General features: G+C 33.7%; 1 protein-coding gene across 3 annotated transcripts; it reads left to right on the top strand.

Moving 5' to 3' along the window:
* Positions 1–314: 314 nt before the first annotated feature.
* LOC7476258 (uncharacterized) lies at positions 315–13,719 on the top strand. 3 transcript variants are annotated; one of them, XM_052448990.1, is made up of 16 exons: positions 318–694; positions 777–854; positions 1,098–1,147; positions 1,274–1,327; positions 1,709–1,761; positions 1,918–1,990; positions 2,285–2,346; positions 3,099–3,167; positions 3,791–3,896; positions 4,695–4,765; positions 5,052–5,152; positions 5,914–6,009; positions 7,075–7,142; positions 7,540–7,585; positions 9,145–9,487; positions 10,183–13,719. In XM_052448990.1, the coding sequence occupies exons 1-15, from the start codon at positions 470–472 to the stop codon at positions 9,223–9,225; spliced, it is 1,233 nt and encodes a 410-aa protein (XP_052304950.1). In that variant the 5' UTR covers positions 318–469; the 3' UTR covers positions 9,226–9,487; positions 10,183–13,719. The 3 variants fall into 3 exon arrangements, with proteins under 3 accessions (XP_052304951.1, XP_052304950.1, XP_002324969.3); XM_002324933.4 differs by having other exon boundaries at positions 10,014–13,719; XM_052448991.1 differs by lacking the exon at positions 3,099–3,167 and having other exon boundaries at positions 315–694; positions 10,014–13,719.
* The last annotated feature ends 6,124 nt before the right edge of the window (positions 13,720–19,843 follow it).

The following is a 19,843-nucleotide window of genomic DNA, read 5'->3' as shown; positions in this document are numbered from 1 at the left end:
TCTTTCTTTTCTCACTCCTGAAAATTTATGCTTTACCCTTCAAACTTGTAGATAATCCTTTCAAGTTTTTTTTTGGATTTAGTCTTTTTTTATTTTATTAATTTCTAAAATTAGATTTTTTTTTAATTTTATTTTCTTTTAATTTTTTTAATCAGACATATTTGATTTCTATTTTTTTATTCCTATTCTCATTTTTTTATTGCAATTCTGTCGGTTATTGATTTGGTAATTTTAGTATACAAGGTAATATAATGCATGATATATAATAATTACTAGATTGAATATACGACTAATAATAGGAGTATTATTTTGTTTGAAATTCCAAAATGAAGCAATTAAAAGGGCTCCCGAGTTAAGGCGGGCTGGTGAACGCCTGAACGAGTTTGACAAGTGAAAAGACGAGAGCATTTTTCTTTTGAGTAGCGTAAGAGTCAGGAAGATTCTGCCTTCTGTTTTTGATATCGCTTTGATGCTTGATTTTACACCATTACCAGGGCATGCGACATTGACAACGACGACTTCAAGGTCCCTCCTCTCCTCTGCATTAAATAAATCATTAGTATTTCGCCATCACGCGGCTTCTGCCTCTAATCGGACTCTTCCCGGCCGGATTACCTGCGAAACGATGTCGAGCTCAACTGGAACCGCTTTCCCCACTTTAAGAAGTGTCACCATACCCTATACTGACCTCAAGGTGCGTGAGCAGTCTTTGTTTTAATCAAAGTTGATGTATGTGGTGGAATTACATGTATTTATGTTTGAATTTTTGTTGGTAGAACAAGGATGCAGACTTGTCGGCCAAGATAGAGGAAGGTTTTGGACCCAACGGCCTTGGGATTCTTTCAATTTCTGATGTAATATTCTGAAAATTCTTTCTTTATTTTCCCTTTTTTCTATTTTCACTATAATCACTTTGCGTTTCGGAATTAGAATTTATTTGTATATGATAGCGCGGAATGGTGCACAAGGATTCCTATAGCGACTAGTTTGGTTGTTGTTTGTTTTTACTTATTTGGTAAATCTTTAATTCCTTTAAAGACAAGTATTGAATGCTTGACTTGTTGTTTGATTCTGTTTCTTACCCTTTATCATTACAGGTCCCTGGATTTTCTTCGTTGCGTCAAAATCTTCTACATCTTTCACCCAGGTATAAGTTCAGAAATAGATTTCCTATATCCATTACGAGTGCCATTGGATATAAAACATTCAGAAACAGAACCAAATGGATTTTTATGCACTAGCTTATGATGCATATATCCTTCAATCTTATCAGACTTGCCAACCTTCCTCAAAAGGTAAAGGATGAGCTTGAAGATCCACACAGTAGGTAATTAATGATTCTGCCTCTTATTTTTTTCTTTAACTCTGTTACCTCTATATGTCTTTCGCATCCCCATTTTATGTACATGAAGAGTCAGATGCTGTTCTTGACCCACATTCTGTGTATAATAGCTAAGTATGGTATATGCTCAGAGACATACTGTATTGCAAAATGTTTGTTAAACAAAGCTGTGTATACAGTATGCTGTTCTTTTTTTCTCTTTCTTCTGTAGAATGTACTTTGGAAGCTCAGGAACAAGTGAATCCTCTTGCCTTTTAGTTGGAATACTATTCCTTTATTCTTAACCCAATGGTAGTTGGCATTATGGTGGCTGTAGTCAGTAGTGGTTTAACTTCCTGCTTCATTTTACCCACCATCTGTATGTAGGTATAACTTTGGATGGAGTCATGGGAAGGAGAAGCTTGAATCTGGGAAGCCTGGTAAACTTTCTATTATATTCAAATTTAATAATCAATCTATCCAGTTCAATAAATTGCAATAATCACACTGTAATTACATTTATCCAAGTTAATGTTTTATATATCTATCATTTTTTTTTCTCTTACCTTTTTCTTCCTATTGTGTCTTCTGTGCAGATCTACTGAAAGGCTCTTTTTATGCAAATCCAATATTAGATGTTCCTACCACTGACATGTGTCTAAAACAGCGGTAAAAGCTTAGAAAACAAAACTCATGTTGAAATGTTTCTTGTTTTTATTTATTGATGAAAGCTTTGCTGTAGATTTATAAGGCTGGACCTAACACCATTGATTTTTGGACAAAGCAGATTAAAAAAATAGGGATGTTTATGGTTCACATGGTTTGTTTTTCATGTCACTGTATTTGCTTAGCTGAGGAATTTTTTTCCTCTTGTGCTGTAAAAGACTAGTTATTTACAAATAGTTAAAGACATTACATTACTCATCTGCATAACTTGTCATCCATGCTCGCTCTGTCTTTTAGGTATCCATCTTATTGTTCTTCAAACATATGGCCTGGCAGTGCTTTGCCAGAATTGGAAACTGGTAAGTTCGAGATCAACACTTTGATTTTGAGGCTGCAGATTCTATCAATCAAATATTTTTTAATACAGTGCTTGCCTTTTTAGATGTTTCTTTATGGCTTCAAGAATTAGTATATTGCAAAATATCTCTCAAAGTCTTTGAAATGTAATAATTTTTAAGCTGTTGATTTGCAATTTGCAATCCAATAAAACCCTTTTAAATACAGAATTCTCACCTTGATGTCCAGTATGATGCCAAAATCATTGGAATCATCTTGGCTTTACACTCTGTTTATCCAAGAATTATAGCACGTTCTTCTCTGCATCCTCTTGCTGATCAAAGTAATTATAAAATCAGTTGCCAACCACCCCTTAATTCTGCTGTTGTTTATCTTTCAATGAGCTGTCGCCAAACCCTTTTTCTTTTTCTTTTTTGCTTTCTGGTGCAATTATTTGTGTTTATGATCTACACATTTATTTACAGCAGCATATATTCTTTATACTGCTTTTTTGTAAATTGAGTTTTAGCTTCCAATTACCATTGATTCCAGCTTTTATTGGATGTCACTACCTTATTTTTCACAACAGAGAAGGTAGTCTTTATACCAGTACTTTGGTATACATTCATGCTGATCTTTTTCTTTTTTTCTTGTACGAGACAACTTTGAGATAATGTGACAGAATGCCTGTATTATATAAGGGCCCTTTTCTTTTCTGTTTTTTCCCGCATTTCCTATATTTTGAAATTACTGAACATCAGCTGTTAACGTGCAGCTTTCAAAGCACTTGGAAAGCTGATGCATGATGTTGGATTGATGGTAGCTTATCACTGTGATCAATATGGTAAAACTTTATGTGTCCCCATGTTGGTATTTAAATTAAGCTAATAAGATATTGAAGAACTCTGAATTCAAATCCTCTACATGTACACATATGTTGCTGAGTATTTAGGTAATTCCTTAGCTCTGAAGAATAGAATCCATCATTTAGTTGCCCAGGAAATTGAATTAGCCATAACTATAACATTGGGAAACTATTGAATATAGGAGTTTGAGTCTGTGAATCACCTTAAATGTCCTTATTGGTGGAGCCAACTTCTTTAAATAGAGGGTTGTGGATTCCCATTGGATTTGAAACAAAAATTGTGATTAATAGTTTTCCATTTGAGATGAGAGTTCCCAGGCTTTACATATCAGCATTGAATTGCACTTGAATAGATATTATCTTCATATGGTTGGCAACCTGCAATTGCGGCTAGAAAAGTCCAGCCTGGCCATGTATATGATTTTGAAATGAGGTCATTCTTACCTGAGTCACAAACCACCTTGTATGAGTAGCGCTGGATTGAGCACTTGCTGAGTGGATTGCCTGCCTTATCCTTCTTTCTTTCTCCATTTGTCTTTATTTTTATTTTTTTACTTTTGACTACCCTTGGTAATTTGTTCGATTTTGATGAGCTCGTGTAGTATCCAAAGGAATGGAAGTGGATCAAAATGAAAGCCTCGAACAGATACTTATTCGTTCTCGGTGTCATAAAGGCCGGTTGCTTTATTATTTTCCTGCACTAAGGAGGTAATGCTTTTCCTATCTCCCACTTTACTCTTCACAGGTTTCTGGTATAGCTGATGAATCTTCATGTGAAAGAACCAATTCTATTTTCAGTCGTCATGATCTGTTGTTGATAATTCCATCTGTTGTGTAGCTATATTGAAATATAAAACTTTGCGATTTACATGACTAACTTGATTAAGCTGGTCTCCTCACCCTTGATGCCCTGATTCATGTCAGCATGGCACTAAATTTCAGAAAAGTTGAGAGTAAAATCTGCGGAAGAAAGCGTAGTCGAGATACAAAATGACTATGAAATAGAAAATCTTACTACCATACAAGATAATTATATGCACATATTCATAAGAATGAGACTGAATGCTGCTTCTTGATAGAAAAAGTTTTCCAGAGGCAGCAAAGAATATTAAATGTGCACTTATTAGGGCATATCACTATCACCAATTAGGGCATGTCATTACCAAATTTTCCTCGTAGTAATTACTTTTTATTTCTTTATTATATGAGCTGCTTTAAGTTGTTAGGGCTCTTCGGATGATTTTTTGAAATACTAATGGTGGTTTACAGTTAATGTCTACTTGAATGCAGAGATATCATGCGAAGACTGAATTTAGTGTTCTGTCTTTTGGGTCCTTGACTCCTTTCTGGAACACTAATCTGTATTCCAGATGGTAGCTCTTCATATTTGTTGTTTATATCTCATGATGAATTGCATGAAATGGTGGAGTCTGTCAAAATAATGTGCTTCCAATGATATAATAAGTGGCTTCTGGAGGGAATACTTACAAGTAGAATCACATGCAGTGATTGTGTCCCAGATGGTGACTCAACATCATCTTGGTGTGGGTGGCATACAGATCATGGCTCGCTGACAGGTGATCAACTTTTTAATTCATGAGATACTATTTTTGTTCTCTCTCTGGGGCATATAGGCTTGTTGATGATGTGCATGCTTAAGCATTTTTCTCAGCAACATACATTCCTTTTTCTGATTCTGTATTTAAATTCCAAATAAAATTTATCCTAGGATTTACAAATTTTTTTCCTGCCACTTGTTATTGACAGGATAAGTTTGTAGAGAGATCAGAATATTTCTTTTTCTTGGAATTTCTAAATTGGGGTTGACTTTGTGTCTGTTTTTTGTTTCAATTTGATATGTAGGTTTGACTTGTGCCATGTTTAAGAGAGATGGTGTAGAAATACCTTGCCCTGATAGCATTGCTGGCCTTTATATTAAAACACGAACTGATCAAATTGTCAAAGTAAACTTTCTTGTCTTTGACATTTTACTTATGCAAAATGCTATCTATGATAATGAGCTTCATTTAATTGTTCACTTTAACATATTCTTCATTCTTTTGGAAGCACCAGCCTTTGTTTTAGACTCCATATTAGCTGTTAGAAATGTAGGATCACTTACTCCAATCTTGTTTTCCAATCTTGTTTTCCAATCTTCTGGCTTGAAACCAAGCAGATTAACTTTAGAAGTCTGATTCATATTTGCCTCTCACGAAATAAAACAGAGATAGAGCAGATGTCAAGTGATTGTAACATAAGAAACCAATAAAATTCCTCATTACAGACCATAGAAGCAAATTTAAAATGAAGTTGATTTTGTTTCAACCTTGAAAGCTGCGAATTAATAGAACAGCAAAATCTTAAACCTTGAAAGTTATGAATGATAAGAACAGGGACAGGTTTTATGTTTGATGGGTTCCCACATGGTTGTATTTATGGAGAGAAATGGTGATCAGATACTCTGAGAAAGCATCCATTTATTTTTCTTTTTCAACTTGAATTTAGTACAACACCAACCGTGTTCCCTTCAAGCAGCCTCACCCCTAATAAAAAGAATGAATCTGGGGAAGACCTCAAAAAAGAAATGACACCGAGTGCTTTATATAAGTGGAAGTGCTTGCTTCATACTGAACCTTTTTAGCATATGTGGTTCGTTATGACATTTTTAAGTACATTCTGAATAATACTAAGTTTGGCATTGACTTGTATGTTTCTTATGTTTTAGGTTGTGTTTGGAGAAGGTGAGGTAGCGTACCAAATTGGTGAAACAGCTGAAATACTGTCAAGAGGTTATCTTTGTGCAACACCGCACTCTGTTCAGGTACTTTTCATATTTGATCTTTATAATGGAAATAATTTGGGACTAACACTTAGGATTGCATGTTGTGTATTGCACTAGTTCTTTTATTGAACCAACAATTAGTATTTGTTGTTGGCTGCATGGTTTGGTGATCCTTCAAGGTGAAAAATAGCAGCGTCATTGTATGAAACAAAAATTCTAGGTGAAAGGGACTTAGCTATGTTGAAATTTATCAAAGCAAAAACGTGAGGTGACATGCTTTCAAGTGATTGTTTTTCCTGTTCTGAAGGGCTGTTGTGATTTTTCTATATGATTGAGTAAGAATGGTTTAAGCTCGGTTTGAACTTTTATTTCTGTACATTTGAAATTGGAAATGATTTCATTTACAGATATTCTTTTCCTTAAAGATCTATGATTTGTCTCCCTTGACATCTCTTGATTTTTAAATGCCTAAACAATTGATGCATGACAGCACATGCATGTCTCTTTGTTTTATAAATTTGAAACTTTTCTTCAAGTGCCACAGGGGCTTGTCTAAGATAAATAGTCAGTTATTTCAATATGCAGAGTGACAGTAAGCTGAGTGAGCATGAAAGATACGATGGGCATTTTATTTTCCTACTTATTTACTTCCTAGGGGCTTTACTTTCTTGTAAGAAAAATGCTTTCATTTGTTCCATAAAGCATTCATTTCTGATATATGTGATACTTGTATGGAGCGGGCTGCCCTCTTTCATTGTCTAGGGACCATTTGCAGCAGTCCCGCACACAAGTGGCAGCCCTACTTTTTTTCAGAAGGTGTTACGTAAAATTCCAGCCATACTTTTTTTCATGACAAACTGCTTGTCATGCCATTATGTAACCCTGATCTAGCATATTGCGACTGATGATGAGCAAACTGAAGTAGAGCTGAAATTCAGTGTTTGAAGTTGGAGCATCTAAGTTACATGTGACACCTATCATTAAGATTATAATGCATTATATCTAAGCTGTGAACAATGAACTTGGTGGTTTTTTCCTTTCTGTACAATCTCTTTGGAATATAATGAAGTAATAACCTGTCCTGGTTTAATGTTTTTTCTGTAGGCACCCAAAGGGGAGGAGGCTTCTGGTGTTGACAGATCAACATTTGCATTATTCATGCAACCCGATTGGTATTCTATTTAACAAAGATGAATTATAGAATCTATTAACATGACTTGTCCTTTCACGTTTCCTTATAGCTATGTGAATGAACTATTCTGAACACCGGTAGTTTCAATGTAATCTTGAGACTGCATATGGATCTACAGACCAAAAATGTTGGCAGCAGTCATGCGATTGATACATCCATTTTCTTCCTTAACACACACACTTGGATGAATTAGTTATTAATTTTATTTTATTCTTTTTAATCAACTCTAAGTATGGACTAAAGATCCTTGCATTTTATGATGTCTTTACCGTTGTGCTATGATGACATCAAGCATCATTAACCAGTATATTTTTTATCGGAGAAACTTGTAACTTTTAAACAGAGCAAGATATATTGACGTGTTTCTTGTCTTGTAGGGATGAGAGACTTAACTTTCCCAAGGAGATGCATATTCACAAAGATGTAAGTAGTCCATGCTTTAAATTCTGTAACTTACAAAGCACGCTGCATATTTGATTGAAAATCTGGTAGAATTAGAAAGTCATTGGCTTCATCATGATAAATTTCATTTTGAGTTACTTGAGGCACAAGTGGACGTAGGAAGAAAATGATAAGAACACATGAACCAGGATCAAGAAAACACCACCATGGTGAAGACAAGTGTTGTGGGCTTTTGCAAACTATATTACTGTTAAGGGATCATCCAAAAAAAAAGAAATAAAAGAGCTATAGTTGAAGGAAAACTAACCATTTCATGAAAAATGGGCAAACGCCAGCAAAAATAACTGTTTACTGCTCACTCTTCAAAAAAATGAATTGCTTGTAACTCGCACGAGTAGAGAAATTCCCACCATATGTTGGTGCATATTATTAACATTAAAAAAAAAACCTAAAATAGGCCAGTCTTTCACTGTAATGCTGTTAATATTCATCCTCACACAAATCACTATTCATAGCAATGTTTACTTTGCAAAATTTCATCACAGGTCCTCAAGTTTTTCTCTTGCTCCATTGTGGTTCAAAGACTTTATTTTCTTTCAATTAGGTCCTCAAGAGTTCCTTCTTGGTTGCTCTGGTTTTTTTTCATTCTCTTTGAATTTCATGTAATCTCTTTCCCTGGTTATTGTAGATTATTTTGGCATTGCATGGCATGTCGATTTTACACGGGAAGTTTTGAAATTATTGTAAAAAAACAAAATTCAAAGAATAGGGATCAAAATTGACATTGGCATAAGCTGAAAGCCTTTTTCATTCTTATTGTTAAAAAATGCATGTAAATCTACACTTTGATCGTTCTATTTTACTTTAGTCTCCTAGGATTTTGGATTTTTCATTTAGATCCCAAATTTTATTTGTTTTGCATTATAGACCTTGAGTCTTGAGAGAGGAGAGAAAAAATAGTCCGAAGAATTTGAGGAGATAGAGCTTACTTGGTGTCTATAGATTAAGAGAGGAACTTGTCTTTAATAGAGAAACTTAATGAAAATAGAAGAAAAAAAAAGGTAGGAGAACATTTTCACTCAAAAACATGACACATGGGCAGGAGGAAGTTTCCGCTACCCGTGTTGGAGGAAATTATTGTCCTCGTTAAAGGTGATTGCCTGCTACTTTTTGTAACACTTTGGCGTTTGTATGTTGATTGAAAAAAAAAATACCAGTGCTGCTAGCAACCGCCAAAGATGTCGATGCCTATGGCTCTTGAGAAAATAGGAACTCCTATCACATGACTCTTATAGTTTGAGCTTTTTTCCTTCACTGGTGTGATTCATGGCTAAAAAATGGTGAATCCTGTCTAGCTAATGGTTTCTTGTTCGGCTGGGGCATTTTATAAAACAGCCAGCAAAGAGCATGAAAAGTTTTACCAGCTACACTGAACTGTAGCTGGTGCTGGCAGAGTCTCATGCCTGCATCATTTATCGAAATTAGAAGGCCAATAACTGCAGCAAGGAAGTGCTTCTTGCCTGAGTGTTTAGCAGGTATCAACTTGACTTTTGATCTCCCGTTTACTGTGTTGTTTTCAGCTGGTGCTAGCCAATAGCTGTCTCACGTTTGGAGAATATTCTGAGATGCTGCTGGATAAGTATTACCACTTGAAAACATAAAGGGCCGTTATGTTCCTCCTCCCCCGCTTTCAATAGCAACTGTTCTGTATCACGTCATGATCGTATAATAAATTCCTCCCTGTCTGCTTGGAAGACCCAAAGACAATTTTGATATGAACTCCTGCCTTTTCATTTTGCTTTCATTTTCTTATTCATATTCGCATGTCGTCAGCATCAAGGGATTTATTCGTTTTCTATTTATTGTCACAGTGATGAATCTCTTCTTGCTATGGGCCCTGATAAAAATGAAGAAAAAAGCACGGTAGGCGTTCATACCCTCCGAATCCCATTCCCCTTAGTCCCAACTGGTTTTTCTTTTTAAATTATCTCTGATTAAAAAAATAGCAATTTCAAAAAGTTTTTACAAAATAACACTGTTGATGAAATCAATGGTATAAAATTCTCAATTGGATTGTCACAAATAACAAGGAGAATGGGAAGAGAAATAAGAAAGAGAGGGAAAAAAAACTCAAAAAGATTTTGATAAGATAATTTAATAATATCAAAAAAAATTATTAATAATAATTAAAACAGGTTACACGTGCGATTCAAAGGTGACGAGTAACTTAAATTTATGATATTCAAATGTGACAAGTAGTTTATTTATTTATTTATTTTTAGATGATGCATGCAATCCATTCTAATTATTATTGATATTTTTTTTTGATATTATTAAATTTATTTTGTCCATAATTTTCTGAAAATATAGGTGAAGTTGTTGAAATTTTGGTTTGTTTTCTATATATATTTTTTATTATTATAATTACTCACTTGTTTTTAAATAACAGGCGGTGGTAAACATTGACTACTAGCGATGATGTTTCTTAATGTGATGAGATTTATTTTATTGAGATTTTGTGCCTCTGCATTGTAATCAGTGTGCCTCAAAAGGTTTTTTCCTTTATTTTTTTCCTCCTTTATCATCATTGAAATATATAAACCTTTTCAAGCGAACAGCTCTAGCTGTGAGAATTGTCAAAGCCATTCAGGATAAGGTGGGTCCCGAGCTGATACTGTCTGCTGTGGTGTAAGCGTGTGAAAATGGTTTTATTTATCGGTGGCGGATAAGAATAAGAGGAAGGAAATGATAATTTATTCCAAACGGAGGTATGTTTTATATGTCAATAATATGTCTGAGGTCGGCCGGTAAATCCCAATCTGTCACGATTCGAGGTATCTATGCCATGATGTCATGCTCGCCGGCCTGCCGCTTTGTGCTCTCTCTCTCTCTCTCTCGGTACCAAAGGTCAGTTTTGGCCTTTAAAATTGCTTGTGCTTTCGCCTCTGTGGCTGCTTTAGCTATAAAAAACTTTTATTTAAAAAATAGATATAAATATACGAAAACTTGTTTGTTTCCGTCGTCGTTTTCGACAAAATAAAACTGACACGTTCTCGAAACTCTTCAGAATAAAAAATAGAGTTATTAAAATTAGTTTTATATATTATTATGCTATAATTTAAGAATTAGGTTAGGCACTGACAAGTGCAGAATTTGGAATACTCTTTAGACCAAACTAATAATTGAGTTAGGGATATATTATTTATACTTAAATTAGTTTTATATATTATTATCGTATCCTTCATCTTTTTGACATTATATATATATATAAAATCAAAGTAGAATTTTAATAATTTAAGTATTAAATTAACACTGAGTGTGTTTTTTAAAGATAAAAACGAGATAAAAAATATCCAGTCAAATAGGTTTTTATTTTAAAAATTAAAAACAAAAATAAAAAATAAAACAGAAAATGAAGGGTTTTAACTCCACCTTTCAATGAAAAAATTTAAAATTTTTTATTTGAAATTATTGTTTTTGGGTTTTTAGTTAATATTTGATATTAAAAATAAATTTTAAAAAGAAAAAAAATATTTTATAACACATCATTATATATAAACCGGTTACAAGTTTGCCTTGAAACATTTATAGCAGAAAGTCTGGATTTTAAAAGGAAAACGTGGGCTAAATAAGGACAAAAAAGCCGCGGGGGGGGCTGTATACAGCCCCCTACACGGCTTCTCTGAGCTCAGGTCCTTTACAGTGTTTGAATTAGCATCCACTCTCATTTGACCAGCGTGTGAATTTCTATTCTGTAATTACCAGAAAACCCCTGCTAGGAAAAGTAACTGTGTTGAAAATACAAGTTCATGATTTGAGTGCTGTCTTTTCTTCCTCGTTCTTTACTGCAATTTGTGGTCGTCAGCTTCAATCAATTGCAACTTTTAGAGAAGGTTTGTTTTTATATTTTAAAAATATTTCTAAAAGAATTTGAATTTTTTTTTAATTTAATAGTTTTTTAATATTTTTAGATTATTTTGATGCGTGGATATAAAAATAATTTTTAAAAAATAAAAAAATATTATTTTAATATATTTCTGAGTGAAAAATACTTTGAAAAACAACAGCATTCACAATCACACTTCCAAACAAGCTCTAGTGAAAATATAACTTTTTTATATATTTTCTAGTATAACTATCAGTAGTATTTGGTATTAATTTTTTTAAATACTTTTTAATTTTTGTAAAAAATACAGTTACACCGCCTAAATATCTTTTCAATTTTTTTTAGCTTAAAATAATTACAAGAAAAGTGAAATTAAATTTATTTTTATCAACAGGGAGATTACAAAAGACTTAACGTATTAATTCCAATACTTCTGGTGAAACTTTTGTCCAAAGATTTTCAAATTAAATAAAAGCAAATTTCTTAAATTTTATTTTAAATTGATCAATCAATCCATCCATCCATTCTTCAAATTTATTCAATTAATCAAATGGCAAATTCCTAACTAGTCTCCTTGTAAATTTTCCATGCAACGGTGACATTATTAAATATTTTTTATTTATGAGATTTTTTTTAATTAACGTGGGTATCCGGGTCAGCTTATGCGTACCTCGACTAATTCTATAGACCCTAAAATTAACGACTATATAAGCCTCCAGTGACCATCATATTAGCAACTATAGAGCTCGAATCTAAGACCACAGAGGAAGCAAACCCCTTAATTCCAAGCTATTACTACTGGATCATCTCCTAGATGGTTATATGAGATATTTTTTTATTTACATAGAACATTTACCATCAAATAAATCATCTAAATATATATTAAAAATAGATAGATTATACTATTTGTGTCTCACACAAGTTGCTTGATAAAAATTAAAAAGCAAACTAAATAAACTTATAGTCTAAAAATGAAAAGGAGGTTAAAATAGGAATGGTTCGATCTTTCTAATTTAAATTGGCATAAATCAATATGGAAACACAACTAAACCAGTAAAAAAATGTTTTAATTATGGTGTTTTTATTTCTTTGAGTTTTTATTAAAAAAAATATTTATAATATATCTTCTAAGATAATTTACTTCGTGACAAAAATTCTACATGAATATAGAAATTTATATTCAACGTCATTAAACCATTTCTATAAATTTATACATGAATATAATAGAAATTTACTTCAGTAAAACATTTTATAATTAAAAAAAAAAACTAGGATTCTTACAGGGGTAGTAGTGTCAATTTAAGATAGGAATACCGACGCTTTCCTTCCATGAAAGAACAGAGTGGGGCAGCGTCCAATCCACCACAGTTGTGTCTGTCTCTCTTCTTCTATATAACCACCAACCATAGCGTTCCTTTTCTCTCAATTCCTTGTCATCTCCAAATACACATAGCTAAGTTATCTCCATATACAACAGTTTCTCGGTTTTCCATCAATCACTGTGACCATGTCCTTCTCTAACTACCTTCCCCTACCATCCCGATCCAACAGAAGAAAGGGTCACGGAAAGAATGGTTTTCGAAGAAGGTGCTTGTCCATGGCAAAGCAGCAAAAGACCCGTTTTTACATCCTTGGACGGTGCATCTCCATGCTTCTGTGCTGGCATGACCATGCTATACGTGATTGATTCCTCTTATGCTACCCAACAATCAAAGTCATTATATGCTTGGCTCGCTGTCAAAGCAGGATGAATACGAAGGCATGGCCGCCACAAAGCAAAGCAGCAGCAAGTCGATCGCTTTTGGGACTTTCAGCTCAAAGACGACAGAAACACAGCACTTGGGTGAAACAAACTGAAGGCCCAGCCAGCCCTGGATCTCTTATTCAAGCGGCTTGATTTTCAATCTCCTTAAGATGGATGATGCCTCAGAAAAATCAACGCAACAGTTCTGCAGGGATTAATTAATGTCAACAGTTCTGCAGGAGACGTCTCTCACTCTCTGAAATTGTTTCCTCCTGTAGTCTTTTTGTTCGTCAGTGCTTGAAGGGATAGGAAGAATCAATTTTCTCTTTCTTTTATTAAATTTTGTAGTGCACAGCAACCCTCGTCTTGCTTTTCTTCACACACGCACGTCTGTAAAATTAGTGCATCGTGATTGGTATCGCAGCATCGAGTTAGGTATTAATGTTGAGTACTTTTTCTAAACTCCCTGTACATAGAAATTACAATAGATATTGTAATAAAATACTGTGGCATTCTTCTACTGTAGTTCAACGCGGAATTCGAAGCGGTTTACAACTTTCCCTCACCGGAATTAAGGGTCATTGGGTATTCTTAAATACAAATGCTATTTTCGGGAACTTGATTTGAACGTATAAATATCATTAAAAACCCAAAAAAATAAAAATTCTCAGCCTGTTTGTTTTGAGATTTCTCTGTCGAAAACAATTATATGAAATATTTGTTATTTCTATTATTTAGATATACTAAAATAAATTAATTTTTGTTGATGGTTTTGAATGATGGTAATACGTGGAAAAAGTTGTGATATTGATGATGAAAATGGTGACGGGGGGTAGTTTAATGACTTTTTCTTTATTTTACTCGGAACATCTTGATTTGTAGGGGTAGGTATTCGGGTTTTTTTAGTTTCCAACATTATAGTTTAAATCTTGTTCAACCGAACCCACTAAAAGCATAATCGATTCTGAACAAAATTTATGTTTGGTATTTCGATTTTGGTTTTTGCCAATTTTTTTCAATTTCTTGGGAATTTCTGGTGAGCTGCTTCATGCTGGCTTTGGGAAAGAGATGGCTGCTCTGTGACCATTGGTTCTGGCTTTAGTTTGGCAGTGCAAATTGTGAGCGCTGCAAATCCTAACTTTATATGCCTTGGGGATGTTGATGGTTGTGATCATGTTTGATTGTTGAGCCTATGCTTTTTCCAGTGACATCCTGCGTGTATAACTGGTACATCGATTGTTTCTCTCGCGTCATGTATTTTGATTCATGCTTTTTTATGGTTTGATTCTGACTCTTGCTTGGCTCTACAGTGTTGGCGCTGAAGCTGCCCCTTCGTCATCTTGGGTTGGCTCTGCAATGCTGGTCCAATGGAATTGCCCATGATTTAGGTTGAGGGGGGATGATCTGCTTTGAGTCCTGTCAGTCAAGGTCCGCGTGCTGAGGATTTTATACGACCTATTCTGTGCATTTTTTAGCCTACTCAGTGTCATTTTCATGCCAAATGGGAGCGCCAATTAGACATCTACATTTAATGCGTTTCTCATCCTGAGGTCTCCACCCGTTTTCTTCTGTTTTGGAAGGGTCATCTTTCTGCTGGGACCTGATTGCTAGTCTGATTAGAGCAGGAATTTGTTGTGTACAAGGGGTTCTGTGGTTGCGTATTATACAGTTTATGTTGGATTGAAACCAGGTTTGTAACTCAAAATCATTTTCCTTAAATTATCTCTTCTGTAGTCATTCTTGCATGTCAACTCTCTCCTTGAAGATCATGTTCCCCTTCCATATTTTTGGGTTTGTGTGCTGCATACATCCCCTTTTTTCTGACCTTGATTCATCCTGTCTCCATAAAGGCTCTAAGATGCTTACATGTTTTTCACTTTGTTTAGTTCTTTATCTTGCAACCATTGTTGGTATGAAATCTTTTCTTTTCTTTGTTGTTTATTTGGGATTTAGACTTTGCTTTTTAGAATGAGATGGTGTTCTTTTAATCGGCTCTGTGCCTCATTCTTCGATTTTGATGATTCTTTAATAAACAGTGTTTTCTTTTTCCCTTTGGCTTCTGTTCTATTGTCGTGGCTGTTGGTCTGCAGAGACTTTCTGACAGTTTTTTTCTTTAGTTTGTTCATAGATATTGCTCTTGCTCTTGTTAGAAGAGTCTACTGTCTTTTGTGTTGTTGTCGGTAGGTTTTTGTTTTATCAGGGTTCTTACTTTCTTTTGTCTTGCATGTTATTTTCTTCTACCTATTTTAATGCGTACATTATGCAGTCCATATTGGAAGTGTGATTGGAGAATGGTTTTGTTAAGAAATTATGGATTGCTGTCTTTTTTTAGAGAGAGTGGTCTGCGAACTTAACTTTTTTTCCTCTATTTATATTCTATTGCCATAGGTTTTTGTGGCCTTTTTGTTTTTCTAACAGTTCTTTCTAACTGGGTTGCTTCATAGGGATTGTTGTTGGTTCTACTGTTAAAGCTTGTTTCTTTGTGTTTGTTGTTGCAAGTCTGTGTTGCTTTATTTGACCATTAGCTTTCAATTGAAGATCCTTGTACTCTCTTTATTTATTGTATATTATGTATAGTTTATGGATTCCATTGTGAATTGTTTGCCTTTTATATCATTCTTTGTTATGCAGGTGTGTTTTTTTGTTTTTTATTTTATTAAACACATTGTTTCGGCCAACTTTTCTTTCGTGTAGAGAGAAGGTTGTGCAGTTCATTTTTGTCGTGTAGAGAGAAACTTAAATTAGGCTCTCAGACTTAATTTCACCTATTAAATCTCTAATAAAATTAATTTGACTCGTTTAAAGTATAATTAAGTCCTTAGACTTAATTAATCCTTTAATCTGATCCAAATGAATTCTTAAACATAATTAAACTTTAATTTGATCCATGATTAAATCATATTAGCTTATTAAAAATCTAATTATATCCATTGACTTAATTTTTATACAGTTCCATCCAAAAATTATTTAATTTAACCTTGAAATTGCATGATCTCTCTAGTCTTAGGTACAATAGGGTATGATTAAGCTCTACATTTTGTCCAAAACTCCAGCTTAATTCTTCTGTATATATCTGGAACTTTTCTTAGCTAACTTTTGCCAAATTGCTAGTTTTTTTGTTATTGTTGCTTTTGTTTTTTTTACAAGAAAAAAAAGAGTAAATTTTAGGAGAATAATTCAGAAATGAGTTTCGAAAATACCAATGCTTCTTTTATACCATATAAGCATAAAAATGTTGAGTTGATCTCTCATTTCTTTCTCCTTCATTGAATCATTGAGTAAAGCACTTTTCATTTCCTGCATTTTAGTCCTCTTAGGCATGATACCACTCTTTCAATCAACATGTGTACTGAGGTTAAACTTAGTTATGGAAAGGTTGCACTGGATATGGAGGAAGGCGATTCTTCTGCTACGAAGAAAAGACGTCTTTCATCAACTTTCCAAAAAGACGTTAGTGATTCTCCCATGGCTGAGATGTCTTCCATGTTGCGCTCACACTACTATTGTATATTGTGGTTGAAAAGACGTACAACAAACATGTATGGTGTGGAAGATCATATTACCGATTGGCCATAAAAATTTAAAATTTAGTAAGTGATCTTTAAATTGGGAAGGTTCATATATTATTGTCAAAATTCTTAGAATTTATTTTTTATTAATTAATGGTCGATAGCTAAAGGTTTATATTTTAAGCCTAACACCTTGGATATTCATGTTATAAGACTTAAGTTTTATATTATTAATTCTCAATAATAGTTTTGAGTTATTTGTTAAGCATAGATAATTAAATAGTTAAATGGAAAATGGTTTTTTAAACACACGTAATGTATAATATTAGATAAAAAAAATAAAAATAAAATCAATATGGTACATAATTTTTTTTATTAATGTGAATGTTCAGGTATGTTTACGCGTATTTCGACTAATTCATATTGTATGTGATTGCATAAAAATAAAATATAAATTGTTTATAATAACAAAATAAAATCGAGAAAATCGACCAAACAAAAATGAGAAATCCAAGGTAAAATCTCCTCTTTCCAAGCTCTAAGCCTCTCACAAGTACAACTAATTGTTTGGAGATCCTTGAACGTTTGCTTCCTTGCTGACCTATACTATCTAATTATAGCGAAAGCCGCGTTTATTAATTCTTGAAGAGTGAGGCCTTTCTATGCATGACTTCAAGCCTTGGCCTCTTCAAGGACTACGTACATCAGCCTTTAGTTGCAGGAAGCTTCTCTTTAGCTCTTGCTAGCTTTTTCCCCAGACAAGCTACATTGGTTTTGGAGATCTGTTGTGAGATCCTTAAAGGTGTTATTTCCCTATCGAGTAGAAGCATACTCAGTTTCCCAAAATTGCTTCTAGGATTGTAGGGATTCTTAGATATAGCCTCGCAAGTCCTCATCATCTTCACCATGAATTCTCTTGCGATTATGAAAGGACTGATAAAGCTACTGTAAAGACTCTCATACATTTTAAGCGTTCAACTTTAGGACCCTGGGGAGATTATGCACTCCAAAAACTATTGTAGGCAGTCGACCTTGGCTTGATTGCTCAATCGTTACCTCACTGTGCTAGAATGGATAAAACCATCTTAGCAATGGCAAGAAAGGCTTCTTTGAGTTGATTATCTCCATTTGATTCCATTCTAGGGCTCGAAGCCTCCAATGTATATTGACGGGGGAGATAGTGAGGCAAAACGTTCATCCAAAGTTCTTTGCTAAATCAAAGAAAAACAACTTCTGAGTGATTGTTGCTAGGAACCAGAAAGAGAAGCAAATTAATAAATTTGCTTCCCTCGAAGGAAGAGTACTATCTTTGTGTCCATGCTGGCATAAGTGTATCATGTTGTGACACCAATTCTCTCATATTACTATTATAAAATACTATGTTCTTAATTTATCAACAACTCATTCAAGCTTTGACAGTACTAGCTATTTCATCAACAAACAGATAAGCTTCTGTATTTTTATCCTTTTATGAACAATAAAATGATCGATTTCTTATCTTCATCTGTGTTTTTCCTCCTTTTTTTTGAAAGATTGGCCTGTGCATGTTACTTCTGATAAAGACATGGTCTCTCTCTTGCGTTTGAAGTTAGGATATGTGCTTACAGGATTTGTGCTTTTTGTTTGTTATTACACATTAAAGCGCAAGAGCTATATTGAGTTGTTTTTAAAGCAATGGTTCTACGGCCATCAAGGTTCATGATTTTAGCTTGTTGCCATTGATTCATTAATCAATTATGTTTCAACCTTGGGCAGCCCTTTCACTCCTTCTACTTGTCCAACGTTGAAAAGAGGAAAAAAAAAAAAAACTATGCCTTGACTTGGGTAGTGATTTCAGGATGTACTTTCTTTTCTTGTTTACCTAGTGCAAAATTCTCCATCGAAAGTGGAGAATCCTCTCCTTCCTCGATCTGTTACTTTTTATGCCAAGATTTGCTCATTCAAGCTTCCCTGATGAACACGTAAGAGTGAAAAATCCCACATCGGAAAGAAATGAATAATATTTGAGATTTATATACCTAACCCTAGCATCTGCTTGCCAGCATAGCTGGGTAACGTGGACTTGTAACCTGAGTAGAGGCAATAAAGTGATATAACATTGGCTCGCTCAGCTTAGAAGGTCGGGTCCAGTTAAAATCAATCTATGATATATCGTTTTTCTAAAATTAAGATAATTAAATAATAGAGGTTTAATAATTAATCAATCACTAATAATTAAAAAATACCTTGGTTGTGAATTGGGTCACCTAAGACGTCATTGCACTGCCTTTTAAAACCTTTAAAGATTCAAAAAGAAAATGATTAGAACAAATTAAAAATTAGTTATTCCTGTCAAACTCACAATTCAAGATATAATTATTTTTTATTTATTTTAATTATCAACATTGAATTTTTAATAATTTATTTTATGAACTTTTTTTTTTTAATTTGCCTACATATTTTTTTCTTTCAAAATATATGATCCAAAATAACTTAAAAACTAAAATGTATGGAGTGAACACTGTGTAGCCGGCACTGTGCACCCCCTCTCATAACATTATGAATGACATTGTATAATTTTTACAATTCATTTTGGTCCTCATAAATTTATTTTAGACAATTTGATCATAATTTAAAGTTAATTGCTTTTGATTTCTTAAGCAATAGTGAAATTAGAAGAATAGGAACTGAAATGAAAAGGGCATCAAACAAGGGTGGCATGCTAAAACTTTTAAGAAATATACACTTTGGTCTTTTAACTTTTTAAAAAAACACAAATTATACGATTTCGATGCCTTAATTTTTTTTTCATATTCAATTTTGGAATAAAAGTTTGTTTGTGTTATTTTTTAATTCCTGGTTCAAAGATGAGAGAGAGAGGTTGCTGGATTTCAATAATAGAGAGAAAAAAATGTTGTTGATACCGATTTAAACCACCAAAACAGTCGATGTTTGTGTCAAATGGCTCCATTAAAGAGAGAAGTTCATATTAGGTCTTTTTTTTAAGTTTGGGAAAAAACAAATCTAAACTCGGTTTGATTTTTTATTTCTGGTTGATTTTGGTTTTTGAGATGATGTTTTGGTTTTTTTGAGGCCATTGATAGGTTTGTCACGATTTATATTGTGTTTAGGGTCAAAATGAGTTGAAAAACGAGTTTTTT

This window comes from Populus trichocarpa, chromosome 18 (assembly GCF_000002775.5).
Source record: "Populus trichocarpa isolate Nisqually-1 chromosome 18, P.trichocarpa_v4.1, whole genome shotgun sequence".
Lineage (NCBI taxonomy): Eukaryota > Viridiplantae > Streptophyta > Magnoliopsida > Malpighiales > Salicaceae > Populus > Populus trichocarpa.
Note: the sequence above shows the minus strand (reverse complement) of the source record. Positions and strands in the feature narration are given on the sequence as shown.